Source organism: Hyperolius riggenbachi, chromosome 5 (assembly GCF_040937935.1).
Source record: "Hyperolius riggenbachi isolate aHypRig1 chromosome 5, aHypRig1.pri, whole genome shotgun sequence".
Lineage (NCBI taxonomy): Eukaryota > Metazoa > Chordata > Amphibia > Anura > Hyperoliidae > Hyperolius > Hyperolius riggenbachi.
In genome coordinates this window covers 320,694,257-320,716,135 of record NC_090650.1, presented here as the reverse complement: position 1 = coordinate 320,716,135, position 21,879 = coordinate 320,694,257, and the positions used below count along the sequence as shown (strand labels likewise).

At 41.4% G+C, this 21,879-nt stretch overlaps 1 protein-coding gene across 4 annotated transcripts in view; it reads right to left on the bottom strand.

Moving 5' to 3' along the window:
• Positions 1 to 1,399: 1,399 nt before the first annotated feature.
• The window catches only part of GATA6 (GATA binding protein 6), a 46,983-nt gene continuing 26,503 nt past the window's right edge, over positions 1,400 to 21,879 (bottom strand). For all 4 annotated transcript variants that reach the window (XM_068237249.1, XM_068237247.1, XM_068237246.1 and 1 more), the window contains exons 4-7: positions 13,276 to 13,401; positions 12,008 to 12,101; positions 9,725 to 9,834; positions 1,400 to 1,818 (exon numbers count right to left, since the gene is read on the bottom strand). In XM_068237249.1, the coding sequence (XP_068093350.1) occupies positions 1,651 to 1,818; positions 9,725 to 9,834; positions 12,008 to 12,101; positions 13,276 to 13,401 (498 nt within the window). In that variant the 3' untranslated portion in view covers positions 1,400 to 1,650. The remainder of the gene's footprint in view (positions 1,819 to 9,724; positions 9,835 to 12,007; positions 12,102 to 13,275; positions 13,402 to 21,879) is intronic.

The window sequence follows — 21,879 nt, the reverse complement described above, 5'->3', positions numbered from 1 at the left end:
CTGCCTTACGACGCTGCTGCGCAGCAGCGCCGTATGATGTAAACAGCGGGGATTTCTTCCCCGCGTGTTTACATTTTGCCCGTGAGCCGCGAATGGCGGCTCTCCGGCTGTTCACGGAGACAGCCTCCGTGAACTGGCATGGAAAGGCCATTTCCATGCTATACCACTAACGACCCGCCGACGCCTATCGGCGTTAGGCGGTCGTTAAGTGGTTAAAAGACATTTTATTGAGGTTGTTAAAATGTATTGTTTTATTAAGGTATAAAATATCAAGGAGAAAACATAGGAGAAGAAAAGTGAATTGATTTAGGGCTTGTATGTTTTAATGCTTTGCTGATCATGAGATGAGCAGTTGAAATCAATCAGGCAACACAAAAGGAAAGAGATTCTGAGCAGTGTGGAGCAGAAAATTCACAGAGTGTGCAAATCTCCTCTCAACATTAATAAAGGTGACCATGGGAAGATCACAATTTTAAATCACCAACTTGAAGTTTGTAACTGTGATTTGATGGCGGACACTTGCATTACATTGTGAGCCGAGATTTGCATACTTAGAAAAATTTCCACTTAGCAAAGAACACAGCATCAGAATGCTCCGGATTTGGAAGGGGCTTCAGGGATCCTGACCCTTATGGGTCCTTAAAACTACTAATCATGTAGATTTTCAGTTTTCACTGTGAGTATCCTTTGGCTATTTTTTTTTCATCATTAGTTTTCATCATTAGTTTCTATTGTCCAAGTTTGGCTAAAGATTTACTTTAAGCGTATTGACTTAATGGCATTCCTACTTGCTCACAAATACTTTTTTTAAATACACAAATAAAGTGATCTTTAGTCCGGTAGACTGAGTCTATACTACAAAGTATTTTCTTGTATAGAACATGTAGCTATTTTCTGAGTATGAGCAGTATATTAATGTTGGGTAGACTAATATTTTTGGGAGTGACAATAAAACAGAAGCTATATAAAATAATAGGTAATTTACTGATTTCTGGTCACATACATGAACGCTAACCCAAATAAAAGTGTTATACGTCTGATATGTAGGTCAGCTGTCTAAGTAGTCTATGTTGGTAATTTTTCCCAGCAAGTTGTTATATCTTAATTTCTCATTCCCTTTCAATATATATTTGTGCGAGTTCCATGTCCTTCAATGTTCCATAAACAGATGAAAGCTTAACCTGAAATGTGGGCTAGGAGTGATTGTAAACCTTTCCTAAGATTATCACAGACTTTGAGAGCAGCCAAACATGGTGGATAGGGGAACAAGGATATAATCTGCTACTCCAAACCATAAAAATAATTCTAGGTCAAGTTTCTTCTCAAAAGGCAGCATTTCACAATGCGTGCTGGAGTACACTGGCTTGTATCTGACACAGTCATTACATCCATCCAGGTGTGAAGGTTCATTCAGTGGTGATTTTTAATCATGGAAGGTATCTTAGACTCAGTCCTCTTGCGTAGATGAAGAGCTTTGTGTATGTTCTCCACAAAATTCCACTTGAACAGAAACACTAAAAATGAAAAAGTGAGTGAAATGTTCTTTAAGGTAATGGAGGAATCTTCTTTGAGGATAATGAGTCTATCAGCTTGCTGTAGAAAGCATTTATGAAGATGAGGAGGACGTCAAGACAGTTCTGATGGCAAAAGTCAAGCCAAGGCCAAAGCACACCATGTGTCTTGCCTGACAGATCCTCCAACCTCAGGGGGGGATCCCAAGTTAACTGATGAATACAGGCCATCTTGTCCACTGTACTTCAGAGTGTTATCTGGGCTGGTGCTGCCACTTTGTTGTGAAGACATCATTGATGACCCCACCTGTTACAAAAAGCCAGAAAAAATATGTTAGTCAATATTCTATTTAAACTTTTCTGCACACAGGATCATACAATTACTACTGCTCTGATTTTTGTGTTACCACAACATAATCCTGAAATGTGAGCTAGGAGTGATCCCATAATCCTATCACAGACGTTAGTAGCAGCCAGACATGGCGGATAGGAGAACAAGGAGATAATCTGCTGCTCCAAACCCATAAAAATAATTCCAGGTCAAGTTTCTTCACAAAAGGCAGCATTTCACAATATCGCTAACTCCACTGGCTACACATCACATAAAATGGAGAATTCTATTTAAGATTGAATTATTAACTTTCAAATCTTTTTACAATTTGGCCCCTGGATACCAGATTTGGGCCCTGGATACCAGAAGAACCTCTTACAACTGCACCACACCTCCCACTATTTTAGATCAAAAGAATCTAATAACTTGGTCACCCCGAGAGACCATCTCAAAACCTTTGGAGACAGAGGCTTCTGCCATGCTGCCGCTTCACTTTAGAACTCCTTGCCACACCCAATCAGGACATCTCCTTTCCTGGAAGCATTTAAGTTCAAATTAAAAAGCCGTCTGTCTGGCCTTGCATTTATAAACACCTGACTAATTCCTTTGTAACACAGTTGACCCTGCAACCATGTATTAATCTCACACAAATCTATGTGCTTTACAAATGTTGTTTTTATATATATATATATATATATATATATATATATATATATATATATATATATATATATATATATACACATATATATTGATTATATATAATCATTATATATATATACAGTATATATTTATATATATATATATTATTGTATATATATATAATATAATCAAACATATCTTACAGAAATATAAGCTTTTATAACTAAAAAGTATATCTTCACCTTAATCTAAGTTCATTTCTAAAATATAGATGATCTCAGTCAACCCCAAACATTCATGACTACCTCTCGCATCCGCATATACAGTACACTGACTATGAAAAAGAACTCTTTAAATTCCAGGAAATTATTTAAATTTGAATAGTGTGGAAAGAGCCTAGATATTTGAAGGAGAATGTTTTCCCATTGTTCCTGGGACATCCATGAAGCTTTGAGCTTTAATATGAATACTGTGGACAGGAAATGAAGAACATCAATAAAAACTAGTCAGGTCTACACTTTCCACACTGCTAAAAAGGCTTCAATTGTTGCGGTTTCTTTCCACTTCCTGTTTGGGCAGCAAATAAAAACCTCAAGTGGTTCTAACAGCTTTTCATACTATGTAAAACTAAATAAACCTTTCCTGGAACTGGACTTAAAGAATATGACAGCTTTCGTTTTACAGATAGCAGAATACAAAAAAACAAGTTGTCATTCACTGTTTTGAGGTTCTACCTTATTTTTTTCTGTTATAAAAGTTTTGCTGCTAGGCAATATGAGTAAACTGTTTGAGTCTGTGTTGAAACTGTCCAAACAAAGCATTTCATAAACGTATAAAATAATAAAAGTAAGTAATGGTAATAAAACATTTTACATGTGTTTCTGAAGGTTGTATAAAGGTTCGGTTAAATAATAAGAACTAGCACTGACTGGAAGTGAGCTATTATTTGCACCTCATAAAGCAGAATTCTAGTTTATGCCTCTGGATGAACTATATCTGCTGTAAAATTATTTGGAAGCATTGAAACTAAGGCAAGCTATCACAGCAGGGATTCTGTACCTTACTGACTTTGCTGGCAATGGCTTATTTATTAGGAGTGAGCAGATGTGAAAATGGAATAATCTATTGGAATTGGGACATGACCCTTTATCTACTGTTCTTATTTACACTGCAATGGAACAGCTAGCCGCTATTTTTCTCAACAATATCTATTACTTTGAATACAGTCTTCCAAATTGAAACTGCAAGACAGATTCGTGTTTTGCCTCTCGGAGGAATTTGTGCAGCCAGACATGTCAGGCACACTCCGCAAGGAATTCCGTGCAGCTAGACTTAAGTTGTCACTGTAAATTATGGCATCATGGTTTGCAAGAAGGATCTAATAACTGTGGAATTGCAGTAATGGGCCAATACTATTAGGTTTCATAATTCCCGTTTTGATTAATTACATGATTCCGCCCCTCCTGAAGTGAACAACCCTTGCGTTTGTTTTAATTTAACACACATAACATGGAAAGGGAATGTTTTTATACAAGCCAATCAATGCTGTAATTATTGTAATCTGGGTTTCTTCAGGTTTCGCTGTTCTTCCAGGCTTACTTATGACTGTTCAGAAACGCTCTCAGATAGGATGAAATCCAAATATCTTTCTAGCTAAAGCATATTTTCTCATAGAAAAAGGGACCAACGCATGAAGTGTGCATGTCCTTCCAAGATGTTTTCTGGAAGCTTGATACGAAAATGCCTATCCTTTATTTTTCTTTTTTTTTTTACCCACAGACATTGTGGTCATATCAATGTTATGGCTGCTTACTGCAACAAAGTATAAAATATAGGGATTTACTCCATATAATATTTCTGTAGGTTAACATGAGCCATCACCAGTCTATGGGGCGTCTGCACCATATTTCCCACCAACAGAAAGTGGTCAAAAAAGACATTTGACTGTCACTCTTCTGGCTTTAAAGGAGAACTCTAGGACGTGTGATGTAAGTATAGTATCCTCTAAATCAGGGCTTCCGAACCTTGTCCTCAAGTACCACCAGCAGTGCATGCTTTGTGGCAATCCACAGAAGTAGATAATTAGCTCTGCTGAGACACTAATTACACCACCTGTAAATAGTTGTGGTTTTCTGCAAGACATGCACTGTTGGTAATACTTGGGGACCGGGTTGGGAAGCTCGAAATCATATTAGTTACCGCAATTACTCTTTGAATATTGCATTTTTTTCTCATGCTTATAAAATGTTCAGAAAAACTGCTGGAGTGAAACATTGTATGTAATGGACTTAATTTAAATAAACTTTCACAAGTTTTTTTCCACTCCCTTGTAGGCATGATAAGAGGCTGCTCTCTGACAAGCCCTCCCGGTCAGAAATGTGTATTTAAAATGTAACATAACACTATTGTCCTTGAAGATATAATGTAGAAAACATGTTTCTGCTTTTTCTTCTGATGCACTCAGAGAGGTAAATCTGTCACCTGGCCACAGTATTTTAAACTTTTAAGTGCGAGTTTCCACCACAGCTGAGCATCCGCCGCCGAGACGGCATGCAATTCCGGATCCGGATTCAAGTTCAGGAAATCCATTTTAAAGTGGAAACAATCCCTTAAGGTGGCCACACATGATACCATAAACATGATCTGATTTTTCGGAAATTCGATAAACATGATTGGATCTCCTGAAAAAAAATCTAAAACTTTTTTTCATTTGAATGAAAAATCTGATTGCATTTTCCCCTTTTTTCCCCGATTTTTATTGATCCGGATTGTTGGAAAATTTTCTTCAATTTTTCTAAAGATTGTATGGTGTGTGTTAGATTGCCAATATATTAATATAGACACCCTAGAAATTTTCTCAGAGTTTCCAATCATTTTTATCATAATTGGGAAAAAATGTAACATACGTGTGTGGTACATTGGTCATATTTTTGAAATGTTACTATCAGTCAGAAAAATTGATTGCAATTCTTGAATTGAACAGATATTTTAAAAAATTGTTTGGTGTGTGGCCACCTTTAGGGTGAAAAAAAATGTTATTCCTTCTGAGTATAAACTTCATGGTGGTCTCCTTTCAAAAAGATTTAAAAAAAAGATTTGCACCCATTTATAAGTCTACTCTCTACAACACTGCAGAACACGTCAACGCTATATAAATGCATAATAATAATAATTACATCTTAAGTTGAAAAAAATGAAGGGTGGTTATATCAGTCAGGTGTATGTAGTTTATGGAAGTTGGAATACCACTTAGAATCACAACTATTTATATCCAACTTGTAAATGGTGAATGATGCATAAAACAAACTATTGAATGCTTAATGAGAATGTGGCATTGCCAAGTACAGTCACACAAAGAAACGTTTTTACTTGATCCCACAGGGTCAAGTCTGTACAGAGCCTGCAGTCATGCGACGCCCTCTGTTGGTATGGAGGGGGAGAACAATGTTCTTGGCCCAGACGATCCACCAGGCAGATTGCTCACCGAAGCACCGAGGGGGATTGGGAGCAGCTGCACACATGCTAGAATCACCGCAAAGGCGGTCCCAACCAACCACCTTGGCCAATTACCATCTAGCATATGTACAAAGTTTTAGTAAATATGTCCCAAAGATAAGAAAGTATGAAGACATAATAAAAATAAGGACAAGAAGATTAAGAAAAATAAAGAGGAGGAACAGACTATGCCCTAGTGAGATTATAAGAAATAATAATAATCTTCATTGTAACAATAACTAAAATGTTCCTGATTTTCTGAATTCTGGTTTAGCTTGGCAGAGCAGTAATTGATGTTTTAGTAGGTTGGAGGATACTGTGCAAACATACAGAGTACGTAGCCATGGTTAATGTGTGGCGTCAAATCTCTACTTATTAACTTGAAAATCTATATGGCTGGCTTCGATACACAACTGAGCGCATCTCTGCAAGCTGGGTTTTGGGTGTGTAGATAAAATATTTGTGGTATGAAGATGAAAATGCTGACACCACTTTCTAGTGGACACATTTACTCCAGAATCTCACAGTGCTGGGAACTGTTTTGCAATAAATCCATTTAGTGCCTTAAACAGTGAATTCTTTTAGCATTCCATTACTTCCATCGAGCACTGCTGCACAGATGGCTGCAATCCAGTAGTTTCCTAGGAGTATGAGTATCCTGAGAGCATTACTAACGCTACAAACTTCAGCAGAATTCTGGAAAAAAAAAAACATGAACCACATCTTGGCGAATAGTGAGTTTGTATCAGCAGACTCTAATGGTGGATTTAAGCACAGTTAGGGCCCTTTTCCACTAGCAGTCGCTAGTGTTCGCGCTGAACGCTAGCGATTGCTGAATCGCAATTCTGCCGTTTTCCCGACGTTTGCGGCCGCGATTTTGCTATGCTATGCACTGCATAGCAAAATCGCGGAAAAAGTCGCTCCGCGGCGCGATCGCGATCAAGTAAAAAACGAATCGCGGTAGTGGAAATGACCTACCGCGATTCCTATGTTAAAAAGCAAACCGTAGCGATTGTAAAATCGCTAGCGGTTTGCGGTTTTGCGATTCAGCTAGCGCAAACGCGCTAGTGGAAAAGGGCCCTTAGAGTCTGCTTCCAGTTGTATTTATAAACAGAGCTGTTTTTTTGCGTTGCGGCAAACAGAACACAAAGTCCTGACCTGCTGCTTTTATTTCCTCGCACTTTCAGTCAGATGCGTTACCCATAGAGACCTATGGTGAAAACGCATCTGTGCTGGACACAAATGCGACAAGAAAAGAAGTGGACAGTGAACTGGTCGGTTCTGTGCTGAACAGACTGTCACAAGTGGGAACCGGCCCGGCCCTTAATTAGAGTTGGGCCGAACCTCCGATTTTCGGTTCGCGAACCGGGTTCGCGAACTTCCGCGGAAGGTTCGGTTCGCGTTAAAGTTCGCGAACCGCAATAGACTTCAATGGGGATGCGAACTTTGAAAAAAAAAATAATTATGCTGGCCACAAAAGTGATGGAAAAGATGTTTCAAGGGGTCTAACACCTGGAGGGGGGCATAGCGGAGTGGGATACACGCCAAAAGTCCCCGGGAAAAATCTGGATTTGACGCAAAGCAGCGTTTTAAGGGCAGAAATCACATTGAATGCTAAATGACAGGCCTAAAGTGCTTTAAAACATCTTGCATGTGTATACATCAATCAGGTAGTGTAATTAAGGTACTGCTTCACACTGACACACCAAACTCACCGTGTAACGCACCGCAAACAGCTGTTTGTGTAGTGACGGCCGTGCTGGACTTGTGCGCACCATGGCGAGAGTGCAGGTTTTTACAGAACAGGTATACAGTGGCGGGTTCACAGAACAGGTATGCAGTGGCAGGATCACTGAACAGGTATACAGTGGGGGGTCCACTGAACAGAACAGGTATACAGTGGCGGGTTCACAGAACAGGTATGCAGTGGCAGGTTCACTGAACACAACAGGTATGCAGTGGCGGGTTCACTGAACAGGTATACAGTGGCGGGTCCACTGAACAGAACAGGTATACAGTGGCGGGTCCACTGAACAGAACAGGTATACAGTGGCGGGTTCACAGAACAGGTATGCAGTGGCAGGTTCACTGAACACAACAGGTATGCAGTGGCGTGTTCACTAAACAGGTATACAGTGGCGGGTCCACTGAACAGAACAAGTATACAGTGGCGGGTTCACAGAACAGGTATGCAGTGGCAGGATCACTGAACAGGTATACAGTGGGGGGTCCACTGAACAGAACAGGTATACAGTGGCGGGTTCACAGAACAGGTATGCAGTGGCAGGATCACTGAACAGGTATGCAGTGGCAGGATCACTGAACAGGTATGCAGTGGCAGGATCACTGAACAGGTATGCAGTGGCAGGATCACAGTACAGGTATGCAGTGGGCTGAGGGCTCACTGAACAGAACAGGTATGCAGCCAGGAAGAAGTTAAGCCTAACTAATCTTTCCCTATATGAGAGACTGCAGCAGCTCGCCCTACTCTCACTAATGCAGGCACACGAGTGGCCGTAATGGCCGCCGCTGCCTGCCTTATATAAGGGGGGGGTGGGGCTCCAGGGGCTAGTGTAGCCTAATTGGCTACACTGGGCCTGCTGACTGTGATGTAGAGGGTCAAAGTTGACCCTCAGGTGCATTATGGGGCGAACCGAACTTCTTCCGCAAAACGTTCGCGTGCGGTACCCGCACGCGAACCACCTACGTTCGCGCGAACCACGTTCGCCGGCGAACCGTTCGGCCCAACTCTACCCTTAATATAACAGCAGTCCTTTTATAGGAAACTGAACCTTAGAACACAACTTATTACCACAGAAATCCGGTACTTTGTAAACAGGGGCCTACAGAGACTTATAAATAGAAAATGGCCAGAGAAAGTGACAAATGAAGAGCTGTGGAAAAACACAAACCACCAACAGAAATGTAAGGAAAAGGAGGTGGGGTTGGATGGGAATCTATAGAAAGAAGAGCACTAGAATGGAATACACAAGGATCAAGAAGACAGATTTTAGACAGATGGAAAAAACCTGGGCTGAGATCAAGAGAATGGCAACAAATAGATGTAAATGGAGAGTCTTCACTGATGCCCTATGTTCCACTGGGAATTAAAGGAACAGAAGGATGTGAGGGGGCATTTTGAGTCTAGTTTAGGTTCTTCATGAGCTATTGGATATTATTAGGCAGACATCCATATGATATTAGTGGTAGTAGTAGCTTGAGAGACTTTCACTTAAAAAACAAATAATGTAAACATTCAGTAAAATATAGTGATTAAGTTTCGGGAATCTCGTTTCAGAAACCTTTGAAGTGATATGAAAAATGAATAACTTAACACCATAATAAATCTCACAATAATCAATATGAAAACTGAACTGGAGTGTTACAATGATGTCAAAGGAATTTATTCAGTAGAAATAATCCCTGCATGACTCAGACGTGTTACTTGATTAGGTAATAGAAACTGATGTATTATCTGCTAATGTCTTGCTAACATTCCCAGAGAAAATAATTTAATATCTGATAGATAAGCATTAAAAACATAAAGATTATGAGCAGTCCTTGAGTCTCCTACTCCTTCTCAAACACTGACTATTTACATGCACTCAATTATGACATGATATTCCTGCATACATGTTATCAAGTATTGAAAGCAAAATGTTTACTGAGATAACTTCTACCAGATAAGATAGTGAGAGAGATAAGAGCGCGCATTGTATTCTTAAGCTATCATTATGACACTTACCCCAGAAGCCGTGCTCTGATTGTTAGGAGAACTGTTCTTTATGCAGTCATCAGAGTTTGTTGATGATGTCGTGGAAGTTGGAGTCATGGGGATTTGGTGGCTGCTGGTACCTGGAAAAAGGGCATCAATAGTTGTGTTAGGCTTTTTCCCACGGAAACCCAGAAGCTGTGTTCCCCATTTTTTGTCCATTTTACTGTATTGCTAAGTTTACAGTGATATTTTATATATAGTAGCCGTTCACACTTGTCAGTCTGGAACAGATCCATTGGATTCGTTGCGAGCCGCACTTCTGTGCTGTCTGTGATAATCCTAGACAGGCATATGCGTTCCCCATATTGCCTATGGTGGTAACACATCTGCCCCGGGCTCAGCGAGACCACAGCGTACCATGAGAGTGGACTCTACACTGTCCACTCCCGCTGGCCGCACGTGGTCTGGCTACTGCAGCTGCAATTGGGAACCAAGCCTTATAATGAATACTCTCTTCTTGTATGCACAGTTGGAGCTTACAGACACCCATTTGTATATAGGAAAGCAGCGTTTCTGCTTCAGTTCTGTAAGACACAGGAAAGCACAGGGCCTCATGCTCTTGCTGAGCTATGGTTAGGGGGAAGGAAATAGAGGGTCCTGTGTCTTCCCTGGTTTTTCATATCACACTAATATCTTCTGTGGTGCAATACAAAGAAATGTATGCTAATGAAGTCACATAAACAAATAGGGACAAAATGGATTAAGCGCATTTATAAAACAGAATAAGTAAACTTAGTGCGTACAGTCAGTATGTATAGCAATACTATGATGGAACATTCATTCTTTTCTTTATTTTTCTCATCCCGCAGTCTACCCTATTTTCTCTTCCTTCACTTCTTCCTAGCCTCTCTTTTTCTCATTTTTCCCCTGTTCTTCCCTGATGCCATTTTGATTTAAGAGATGGGATAGCTGGCCCGATGCTGCTTTCTAATCTTATCTTGTGAGTTACAGCAGATCTCTGACAGAGGATAAACTACACATGGACACCATGCTTTGTTTTCTTTCAGGAACACACACTGTTCTCTTTTTTTGTTTCTCTCTGAAAAACTTTATTTAACACTTCCTGGTTAACAAACAACATTGTCACATGACTGTAGATCAGTAGATAAGTTGTATAAGGGCATATAATCATCACATATTTTCATTTTCCCAGTAGAGTCTATTGATGATTGAAGTGGCAGAGTGAAGGACCTTTGTCTGTGTCTCTAAAATAGAATGGCTTCACATGGAGGATGTACAATTCCTCCAACTCAGTCTCCTGTACACACCGGTCTCCTGCACTCAGCTTCAGCTTAATGTAACGACAGGCTTGGATATTTCCTGCCTCACCACAAACAAATACCATGTGGTCTTCAGCAACCCATGGCAAACTGGAGACTGGACAGTGAATATCTCAATCTGAATAAAGCCAGCTCTAGCTGTAATAGGCAGGGGGTGAGTTACACAGCATATTGCTTGTTTACCGTTTGGGGACCGGATAATGAACACGGGGAAATAGTGGTCCATTGGACACAAAACTTTCAGTCTGAATTGTTTATTAGAGATCAAGAAGCTTTCCAGTAGGCAAAAGCTTCCAATTTCATACGAGGAACACATTTGCAGGGCAGCCACCAAATCTTTCCTACATTCAGGATGTAACATTTGTTGTGATTGCTCATATTCCATTTTGAAACAAGCTTGTGATACAACTTCACTGTTTTGTCATTTTATCGTGCTGACATATTTCTCAGCAGAAGTCACTGTGCAACTGTGCCTCAGAAGAGTCCTCAATCAAATCCATATCATCGGGCATGATTCACCTTATCTATGTTACAATTTTAAGAGCAAAAATATAATTAAGGTAAGAAAAGTAATATTGAAATTAAGTTAATCAGGAACAACTTACGTGATTATTTTGCTTGTAAATGTGCTGAAAGGTTATTTTTTATCAATTAGGTGATAAATAAGTCATTTATGAGAAGTTTTGTGGATATGGTAGGGATTAGACCATATAGTCATAGTCTAATCCCTGCCATAGTCTAAAGCCTATTACAGTTAGTCTAATCCCTAACATAGTCTAAAGCTTAATTTTGGGGGGAGTTGTTACATTTTTCTATGGATGTGGGAAGAAATTGGAGTGCCCATAGAACATATAAACTCCATGTAGATAGTACTCTGGCTGAGATTTGAAATCGGCACTTCAGTGCTGTAAGGCAAGACTGTTAGCCCCCATGCTGCCCATACAGGAGAATGAGTAGACAGAAAGTTATGTACCATTACTAGAAGATGACTTTGACTTGTTTAGGTTCTTAGGCTTTCTTTTTCTAGTTTGGATTCCCTCTTTCTTCATAGCCAGTGGCCGAGGAACCTGTGTTATATAAAAACAACAGCATTGCATCAGCATTGCAGATAATAGAGTAGATCTCACTGTACATGTTTTACTTATTCATTTATACCACTAATTCCATTTACTGTTTCATTACTACACAAAAATAAAAATAAAATAAGGTATATGAGATATGCAGATGAATGAGCATAAGGTGCTACTCCTGTTCTGGGAATTTTGCTGGTCACGCGTGGATAGATTTGTCAGTGGCCTTATTTAAAACTATAACGTTTGTTTTGCTGAAAATCAGTCCAAAGTCTTCAAAACACACCAGCACACACCTGTTCTTTGTTGGTTATTACTGCAACCATTCTGTGCAACATATAAGACAAGACAAATAACATTTATATTGCGCTTTTCTCCCAGTGGACTCAAAGCGATTGAGCTGCAGCCACTAGGGCGCGCTCAGTATGTTAGAGATTTAAGAACATTATTGCCTTAAAGGACACCCAAGGTGAACATTAACTGATGATATAAACAATTGTATCTATCCTTCTCCTAAAAAATGACTTTTTAAGATATTCCACAGTTTTATTTCATAATTAAATCTACTTTTCTAAGTTTTTACTGTTTTATTGTTTTTTCTTAATGACACATTTATTGAAGTATGCCAGAGCTAAAGTCTATAAACTATTGACGCTTTTTATCTCTTCCCTGCTCTCAGAAGCCATCTTCTGCTAGGAAAGTGTTTTATAGTTGTAATTTTTTTTTATCAGTGAGGGTCACACTGTAGTCTGACCCAGTCCTGACTCAGACAGGAACTGCAACTTTTGTACCTGATGTTTATCTCTTTCAGGCAGAGAAAGAAAAAAAGGAACACAGCATAGTTATTTTATCTATCTCATCATGTCACATGTCACCTCGGGTATCCTTTAAACTGCAGTATAGTAAAACAACTACAGGATGTCACTGTGTGTAAAATGTGGTGATGATCTTTATGGGATTGTTATTTTGTGTATTCTCTATGTTCCTCTTTGTTCTAAATGAGCTGTGTTTCCTGATGGTGGTGTATAATATAATTCTGGGTGTTTTTCTTTAGTTCTAGTCATACTGTCCTTTAAATGCTCACATTGGAGCTGCTGTATTGCCTTTGGTAACAGTATACAATGTGTTGATAGAAGGATACAGCTGATGAGACTGTGCTCATAAAACTCACCCCATGCAGTTTCATGTACAGGCCACAGGCGTTGCACACCGGCTCTCCTTCTGTGTTTCGGCGCCATAATGTTGTTGTTGTGGTGTGACAGTTGGCACAAGCCAGGCCAATTCTTCTGGATGACGGCTAGATACAAAGAAGGGAAATGACTTTCGTTTATTCTGACAAATAAGGAAAACGAGGAAATAAAACAGTTCATTAAGCCTGACAAACAGGTGAAATAAGGAAATAAAACAGAACGAAAGGAGAATTACCACAAGTATAAATCAGTAGTACAATTATACGCGGCTATATATTGTGCAGTATCTGCTAATCCAAAGTGACTGTTTATTTTAATCGTGCTTCACGGTGCAAAGTGTGTTTGCTTTATTATCTCCTTCGCTTGAAGCCAGGAAAATATGAGGACAGGCAGGCAGGGAACACACTTGACAGAGTGTTTTTCTGCAGGATTCCCGAGGCATTCTTGCGAACACATTTTCTCGCAAGCGATTTTGCAAACTGCTGCATCATGTGAGAAAAAGGAAAAAGTGATTTAAATATTTAAGGAAAACATGAACAAACGTGAATGACACGCCATTCCCATGCAGGCCCTTGGCTATAATGGTCAGCGTGGCAGTGCGCTTTGTGCCATGCACAGCAAAATGTGCAAATCTAACAAGCGTGTTTCCTGTTTACTTATCTAATAATAGGCAAGTGTCCCTGCGCCTGTCCATGTGTCAGTGCTTTTTAGCACTGCGCATGTGCAGGGACAAGACACAGAGACACTGCCGAGAGCCGGAGGAGGGCGGGGCCAGAAGGGGCGGTCTTGTGTGTGCGCGCGTGGCGGGTGCACGCACGGCGGGCGTGAGTGGGTGGCAGGCGTGCGGCTGGCAGCGTGCTCGCGCACGGTGGATTACTGACAGACCTAGCTCGTTTTTAAACGGGCTAAGGTCACTAGTGGCCTATAAACTATCAAGTGAGAGCTTTCTTAAAGTGGAACCCCGCTCAAAACCTTTATTTTCTGTTTGTGTGGAGTTGTGTGCATATTGCGTCGTGTTGCATAAGAACACTCTGCACATAATATTGATTTGTCTCTCCTTATCCAACTTAATGTGGACCTGAACCCACGCACAGGACAGAAGGAAAACGGAGAAATACACCCTGTGTGCATTCAGAGAGTTTAGCCTGTTTAATTCCCCCTCATTTGTGTCTAATGACAAGTTGTAATTTGATCTCTCTCCTGTGTCACATGACTGCCATGGCAGAGATGGCAGATAAGCTCACTTGAAAGCACAGGCTGTTAACAATATGTCTGTTTCCATGAATCAGGAAGTAGAAACACTGCAGATTTATTGCAGGATTTGTATCAGAAAGAAATATTTTTTGTGTAAAGGTTATTATACTGTTGTATCTTTTAAAGCAGAAAGGACGTTCTGAGTTCAGGTCCACTTCAAGTGAATTTCCTCTCCCTTTGTCATGAGACAGCGCTCCTTTTCTGTTTCTGTCATGAATTATCTCTCCTTATGGTTGAGGTGAAAGATCTGCAAAAGGGGTAAGTATGAGAGTTCCATATGATCCCCCCCCCCACAAAAAAAAAAAACACCAACACCAGCGGCCATACACTGGTCGATTTGCCCTCAGATTCGATCAGAGAGGGATTGTGTGGCTGCCTTTACTACAAACAGATTGTGAATCGATTTCAGCATGAAACCGGTCACAACCTGTGGTGGTGCTGCCACCCCCCCCCCCCCCCCGCCAACTATACATTACCTTCTCAGCTGGCGCATGTACCCCGGTCTACGCTGTCTCTTCTCCGCTGGGTTCCGGGATCCGGACCGGCAGCTTCACTTCTTTCTGTGCGGGGAAGTTTAAACAGTAGAGGGCGCTCTACTGTTTAAACTTACTGTTTAAACTTCCTGCCGGGACAGGAAGTTCTGTGAAGCTGCAGCCCTGGAGCCCAGCGGAGAAGAGACAGCGGTGACCGGGAGGACTCGCGCCGGCCGGAGCAGGTAATGTATTGCCGCTGTATTGCGTCGGTCGTCGGGCATTCGATCGCCGCTATTGACGCACTCCCGACCCGCCGCCGATCAAGCAAAATCTTACGCACGGACGGCTCAACGGGAATCGATGGGAACGATTGATTTCGGACGGAAATCAATCGTTTGTGTTTGCGCAACGATTTCACAGCAGATTCGATCACACCTACCAACTATCTGTCCAACTATCTGCCAAACTTGTCTGGTAAGCCCCATTCACACGCTCAACAGCAGACTTTTATGCAGCACAATTGTCCTTCAGCTTTTGTTGTGAAACAAGTTGAAACAACTAAAAAAAGTATTTTTCTATTGTTCAACAAGCTTATAAGACTGATAAGAAGCCAATCCAACTGTTGGATTATCAGCTGTTTGAACAATAGCAAAATTGTTTCAGCTTGTTTCACAACAAAGCTGTGTGGGGCTTAACAGACAAGTTTGGCAGATAGTTGGACAGATACTTGGTAGGTGTGTATGAACCTATAGGCTATACTGTGATAACATTTCCTCCCTTCCCTATAACACTACATCTCCATAATAATTATTCTTTATATTTGAATATCCAGGTTTAAAGAGACTCTGAAGCGAGAATAAATCTCGCTTCAGAGCTCATAGTTAGCAGGGGCACGTGTGCCCCTGCTAAACCGCCGCTATAGCGCCGCTAAACAGGGGTCCCTTCACCCCCAAACCCCCCACTGCGACACTTGGTCGCAGACTTGGTCGCTCCTGGAGGCAGGGCTAACGGCTGCAGCCCTGCCTCCAGTCGCGTCTATCAGCGGCGCATCGCCGCCTCTCCCCCCACCCCTCTCAGTGAAGGAAGACTGAGAGGGGCGGGGGAAAGGCGGAGATACGTGCTGACAGACGCGCGTGGGGCAGGGCTGCGGCGGTTAGCCCTGCCCCAACCAGGAAGCGCTCCCCGGCTGAAACGAGGGGATTTTGGGGGTCAGGGACTCCCGTTAAGCCGCGGGATAGCGGCGGTTTAGCAGGGGCACACGTGCCCCTGCTATTTGTGAGGTCTGAAGCGAGATTTATTCTCGCTTCAGACTCTCTTTAACTGCAAAGTTACTCAACCGAGGGCAGACTCAATGGTTCACTAATGTACTCCCAGCATGGGAAGACAGCCCTCACCCCAAGCACCAACCCATCTTAGTTATAGGTAATCTCTAGTGGTCTGACTGTATCTTAGAGCAATTCCCATTTTGTATTGGCAGACTGGGAGATTCATTGTAGACAAAACAGACAACTAATGAAAAATGGCAAAATGGGTGATTTCCCAGTCTGTCACTATAAAAGGTTACCTGCAATAGGGGTGTGCTGGGTGACCTGACATAGAAGGGGCCTGTGTTTGCTAAAAGTGCAGGTTCCTTATACTCGGGTATAATAAATAACTGGTATGTGGGACTTTGACCTCAGGAAATGAGATAGGATGTTAGGTAAGGCCTCCAGAAGATTGCTTGTTGTATTTGTCAGGTAAAGGGTAAAGAGGACCACTAAACTAGTGGTCCTCTTTACCAAATCAGATACTCTGCTAGTATCTTCAGCAAGCACACATATCACAACAAGAGTTGGTCACTCTGAATACCAGTGGTGCAAATATTACATTTTTCACCCAGAGATATGGGTGAGAGAGATGGGATGCATCTGTAAGGCTAGGTTCCCGGTGGCCATTGCATTGAGTTCCCTGTGACAGCAGGAACACAACACAATGGATCGGGAAAGCGGCACTGGGACATTATCCATGCATTAAGTTACATACAGTGAAACATACAGTCAATGAAATGTATGCTTCACTGTCACTGTTAACGTCTGCATTTTGCAGTGCATTATGATGCTGCACACCATTAAAACAAAACGCACCTGCCACACTGTGAACATCACCTACGTGGCGCATTGCAATGCAGCATGCAACGTTACAATGTAGCTGTTATGCTGCAACACGTCCATGAACTGTTGCCCTAGTGATTAAAGCCCAATCCCTATAGGTGAAAGTCATTGTGCATATGTATGTGCGTTTGGGTAGGGTTCACACTTATCAGTGTGGAAAACGGAACGCTGTTCACATACAACTTTTGCAGGCATTATTGGCGTTCGTATGCAATTTCATGCACATTCTTACAGAGTAGCTAACAAAAGCCAGTGAAAATTTGCATGTAATGTGCTAATTTATGCTGCAAGATGTAAGGTTCTTTTCTCGCATGTGAAAATGCGAGCGCAATTTCACAATTTCACAGAAGTCTGATTCTCCATTGACTTTCATAGTATGAATTTGAAATTTTTACAAAGTATAAAGCCTGTCTAATGCCTGGTACACACCATGCAATTTCCTGTCAGATTTCGGGTCGAATCCAACAGGTCCTATATGATTTACAATGCTTTTTCAGATCGATTTTCTGATCACTTCCGTACACAATTGAGCAGAAGAACAATCTGAAATCAGATTGGACCTGTCGGAAATTATCGATTCGACCCGAAATTTGACAGGAAATTACATGGTGTGTACTAGGTATAATGCCTGGTACACACTATGCAATTTCTCGCCATATAGATGGTCTAATAGATAAAGTCTGATCTGATTTCCGATCGTTTTTCTGATCGATTTTGTATAGAAGTGATCAAAAGAATCGATCAGAAAAATGATCGGAAATCAAAACTGACCTGTCAGAAATGATCTATTAGACCATCTATCTGGCAAGAAATTGTAAGGTGTGCACGAGGCATAGGGGTTATTTCAGGTGATAGGTCAGTGCACTCTGCTGAGCTACTGCCAAAACAGTCTATTCTGTGGTAAGGGAGGAGATGCCAGAGACACCTGACTGTGCAGGCAACAATAGCTTGAACAATAGTGGTTATTTATTAGTGATCTGACCTGGTGGATCACAAATAACATCTTCGCTGATGTATTGAGACACCTGGGCTGATGCTTGATTTTACCCAAAGTAATCAGGAATGATCATCTCAGAAAAATAGAACATCTGTAAGTAGCTTACTTCCCAAACAACATAGGTAAACCAACCATGCTGCACAAACTGTATACATTAAAAACAACAACAATGCACATACAAAAATGCACAGCACTGACATCAACTATCAAAATCAAATTGTATCATAGTCATCATCTATTACATCAGAAAAGTTGAAAAAACTGGGGAGGAACTCAGAAATAAAAAAAAAATCTATGGAGAGGAACTACAGACTGGAAGAATGTTCATAATATCTGCCCAGTGAAATCACTGGTGAAATCAATTAGTAACCATGACTTTAAGGGTCCATTTACACTGCATCAGTTGCATTGGAGAATAATTCTACATGTCAGTTTACTGCCCATTCAAACATTTGTTCATTGTAACGGATTGCATTAGTTAAACTCATTGCATGAAGGCTTTGAATTAACATGTATGGTATAATGTACTCAGTGTCCATTGCAGCTCAAACACATATTATAAAGTGTGCGTTATGCAATGCGCATAGTGGGAATACAGCCTGAAGTCAAATCCCATCTTCATATAAAAATGCACTAGTGTTATTTAAAGAGACTCCGTAACAAAAATTGCATCCTGTTTTTTATCATCCTATAAGTTCCAAAAGCTATTCTAATGTGTTCTGGCTTACTGCAGCACTTGCTACTATAACCATCTCTGTAATAAATCAACTTATCTCTCTCTTGTCAGACTTGTCAGCCTGTGTCTGGAAGGCTGCCAAGTTCTTCAGTGTTGTGGTTCTGTGATGCATCTCCCCCCTCTATGCACACTGCCTGTGTATTATTTAGATAAGGGCAGCTTCTCTCTTCTCTCTTATCTTTTACAAGCTGGATAAATCCTCCTCTGAGCTGGCTGGGCTTTCACATACTGAGGAATTACATACAGGCAGAGCTGTCTGCACTCTGCAGGAAGAAACAGCCTAAAACTTCAGTGCATGAGAGCAGACGGGGAAAGAAACACACAAATGATCTCTTGAGATTCAAAAGGAGGGGTGTATACAGCCTGCTTGTGTATGGATGTATTTTCTATGTGTGGACATACTGTACATCAACCTACTTCCTGTTTTGGTGGCCATTTTGTTTGTTTATAAACAAACTTTTTAAAACTGTTTTTAACCACTTTTAATGCGGCGAGGAGCGGCGAAATTGTGACAGAGGGTAATAGGAGATGTCCCCTAACACACTGGTATGTTTACTTTTGTGCGATTTTAACAATACAGATTCTCTTTAAATAATTTAATAATATTAAAAACGAACTTTACATGTTTGCTTCTTGCTGTGCATGTCCTGTATTCTCTAAGGTCCTGTATTCTCTAAGGGCTCGCTCACAATGCGTTCCGCTTGTGTTAGCATTCGCGTTGGGCTTTTTTTGTTACAAACTTTTTTTCGATTCCCGGCATTCGATTCCCGGTGTTTTTGTGAAAAGCGCTTTTCTAAATGCTTTTCCAGAGCGTTTTTTTAATTCACTCCCTGACACAAGTCAGAAAGTGAACTCTTTGACTCGGAAAAGAAAAAATACAATGTATTTATTCTTAAAAACGCGAATGCAATCACTGCACAAATTGATTTTGTGAGCGTTTGCGTTTTTCCTATACCTTCTATTGAAGCAAAATTGCCCCAAAAATGGTCCAGGCACCGCTTTGCTGAACGCACCGTACGATGCTCCGGGCAATGTCCTTCTTCCTCCGTGAGCGGCATCCCTCTTCTATGGCCCACAATGCCTTTATAGTGGAGGCCATGAAGTTAATCCTTACCCGAAATTGCTTCATTTTTGAAGGGCAGTTCTATCAACAGCTGCGGGGAACTTCAATGGGGGCGTCGTGTGCACCGGCCTATGCTTGTTTACATTTAGGACTCTGGGAACGGGAACAGGTATATCCCAGCCCTGAGTTCGGTGCACACGTCGCCCTCTGGATAAGATTCATTGACGACGTGATGGTGGTATGGACGGGCACTACTGCTGAACTGGCACAATTTATGTTCAAATTGAACAATAATACTAAAAACTGTACAGGTAATCCTGCGCTCACATGTATCTCCTCCACTCCGTGATAGTATTATACATAGAAAAAAGAGAAAACACAGAACATAGCATAATACTGTTTAAATGACCTATATCCTTTATACAGTCCCCAATGCCTTGCATGCACACATAAATCCACCAACGGTCAGTTGTCATACGCCCTCACCGTGTGGTACCATTTACCGTGCCACACCCAGCAGAAAAAGCCCTGTGCAATAAGCACTCAATCAACCTTGGCAGAAAATGGTGAAAAGACAGGCACTTTCCGCAGTGATTACACCATAAACAGGGTCTTGCAGGTCCTCACCCTCTACCGTGGCCGCCCAGGCACAGACAGCAATAAAAGCACAGACCCACAGGTTCGAATCACCTCCTCCTGTGTGTGAGTTCTTAACCACCACCACTAGCCTCTCACCTTTTCGGCTGCTGCCCAAATTATAAGACAGCAACCACACTTATGACTTTTATCCCCGGCACTCTCCTCAGCATTTCTTCAGCGGACCAGTGGGCGGAGCTTAGAGGCGTTGGACAAGTCGGCTTGCTGGATTACATTTGTTGATATGCGCTGTTTTTATCTGGGAGATGTGAGTGCACTACTTTTTAACTTTTAATAAATAATACAGTTTTACACTATGTTGAGCTCCTTCAGTCATTAGGTTGGATGAGCATTTTTGCTGGGAGATTAGTATTCCGCTGAAGAAATGCTGAGGAGAGTGCCGGGGATAAAAGTCATAAGTGTGGTTGCTGTCTTATAATTTGGGCAGCAGCCGAAAAGGTGAGAGGCTAGTGGTGGTGGTTAAGAACTCACACACAGGAGGAGGTGATTCGAACCTGTGGGTCTGTGCTTTTATTGCTGTCTGTGCCTGGGCGGCCACGGTAGAGGGTGAGGACCTGCTAAACCCTGTTTATGGTGTAATCACTGCGGAAAGTGCCTGTCTTTTCACCATTTTCTGCCAAGGTTGATTGAGTGCTTATTGCACAGGGCTTTTTCTGCTGGGTGTGGCACGGTAAATGGTACCACACGGTGAGGGCGTATGACAACTGACCGTTGGTGGATTTATGTGTGCATGCAAGGCATTGGGGACTGTATAAAGGATATAGGTCATTTAAACAGTATTATGCTATGTTCTGTGTTTTCTCTTTTTTCTATGTATAATACTATCACGGAGTGGAGGAGATACATGTGAGCGCAGGATTACCTGTACAGACTTTGGATTACACACTATATGCTTGGTGACTGATTCTGGGATCCATGGACATGTGACATGATGAACTGAGTGATTTACATTTTTTGTAAATTTGCACATATTTTGTATCTGGGTTACCAGGAGTGAGTGAGCGCACTTTTTGTTGTATTTATAATAATACTAAAAACATTCGTCTGACCTTTTCATCCGGCATAGAGATTTCCTTTTTGGATCTCTTGCTGAAAATTGAGGGCGAGACAATTGTCACAACGACATTTCGCAAACCCACGGCCGGCAACACTGTCCTACACGCAACCAGCCACCATCCGTCGTCTCTGAAGAAAGGAATCCCATATGGGCAGTTCCTCCGTCTTCGGAGGAATTGTTGTAGAGACGAGGACTTCA